Source organism: Egretta garzetta, unplaced genomic scaffold, assembly GCF_000687185.1.
Source record: "Egretta garzetta isolate BGI_Z169 unplaced genomic scaffold, ASM68718v1 scaffold376, whole genome shotgun sequence".
NCBI lineage: Eukaryota > Metazoa > Chordata > Aves > Pelecaniformes > Ardeidae > Egretta > Egretta garzetta.
In genome coordinates this window covers 11,543-12,782 of record NW_009260017.1, presented here as the reverse complement: position 1 = coordinate 12,782, position 1,240 = coordinate 11,543, and the positions used below count along the sequence as shown (strand labels likewise).

General features: G+C 67.6%; 1 protein-coding gene across 1 annotated transcript in view; it reads right to left on the bottom strand.

Annotated features, from left to right (window-relative positions):
* IGSF9 (immunoglobulin superfamily member 9) overlaps positions 1-1,240 on the bottom strand; it is a 23,369-nt gene that overhangs the window by 11,806 nt on the left and 10,323 nt on the right. The window contains 5 exon segments of the mRNA XM_035896115.1: positions 313-455; positions 581-601; positions 603-617; positions 696-838; positions 1,029-1,174. Of these exon segments, the coding sequence (XP_035752008.1) occupies positions 313-455; positions 581-601; positions 603-617; positions 696-838; positions 1,029-1,174 (468 nt within the window).

Below are 1,240 nucleotides of genomic sequence, written 5' to 3'. Positions count from 1 at the left end.
GGCGGGAGACCACCCAGCCCACCCCACCGCAGGGCTGGGACGGCTGCTCTGCAGCAACCCCGCAACACCAGGCCCTCGGGGGAAACAGAACTTGATGCGATCCACCACCCGGGGGCTGGTTTAGGAACTGAGGGGCAGGATTTTGCCCTGGTTTCTTAGAGGGCAACACAAGCGAAGTGCCCTCAGCCCCTTCTCCCGCAGGAACCAGGAGAGATGTGATCCTGCAGCATCCGCGGGGACACGGACAGGGGGACTGCCCTAGCACGATGCCCCAGAGGCCAAGAGCAGCATCCACCTCCAGGAGGGCTGAGCTAGTTCCTCAGAGCGGCAGCTCCTACCTTCAGCCAGCTTACAGCTGGGGGGGGATCCCCGTGGGCCACGCAGGGGATCACCAGCTCCCGGCCCACCTCCTGGAAGTATTCCTCCTTGGGGCGCACCGCAAAGGCAGGGGGGTCCTGGAAGACAGGCACGCACAGTGCAGGGCTCGGCGGCAGCGCAGGACGGGCACGCAGCGCACCCGGGCTGCCCAGCACAGCAGGGTGGGAGCAGCTGGGGCAGCGTGCCCACCCCCCAGCCCCACCCTCAGCAGGACACGCGTTTTTTTTCCAGCCAGGGAGCTGGGAGAGGGGGGGCGCAGGGTCAGGACGAGGGGCTTGGGGCAGCGGGAAGGCAGGGGAGGGCACGAGCGGCGGTACCTTGTCCAGCTCCAGCGGGCGCCCGTCCCTCGTCCAGCTGACGGAGAGCAGAGGGGGATTGGCCCTGGTGGGGCAGCGGATCACACCCTGCATCCCCTTGGGCAGGTGGGTTTCTGGGAGCATGGTGGTCACCTGCGCCGGATCTGCGAGGACAAACAGGGTGCGGGGGCCTACGTGAGGGCGGCAGGGGGCTGGGGTCCCTGCTGCAGCTGAAGGGGCACCCCCTTCCCACCATGGCCTTTGGGGACCCCCCTGGGCTGGCCCAGCAAGGCCCTTCCATGATCGGAGCTGGTGCCAGTGTGGCCTGGGCTTGCAAGGGGCAGCGGGGCTTACACAGCACCGTGATGAAGGCAGAGGCAGAAGGTGGCTTCCACAGCCCGTTGCTGGGGATGCAGGTGTATTTGCCAGCATCGTCCGGGGTGGTTTGCTGGAGCAAGAGACTCCCGTCCACCAGGACACGGACCCGAGCCTGGAGGTGGCTGCAAGGGAATGGGAGGGTAGTGGCGAGTGGCGCAGCTGGGACCATCCCCAGCACCCCGCGAGGG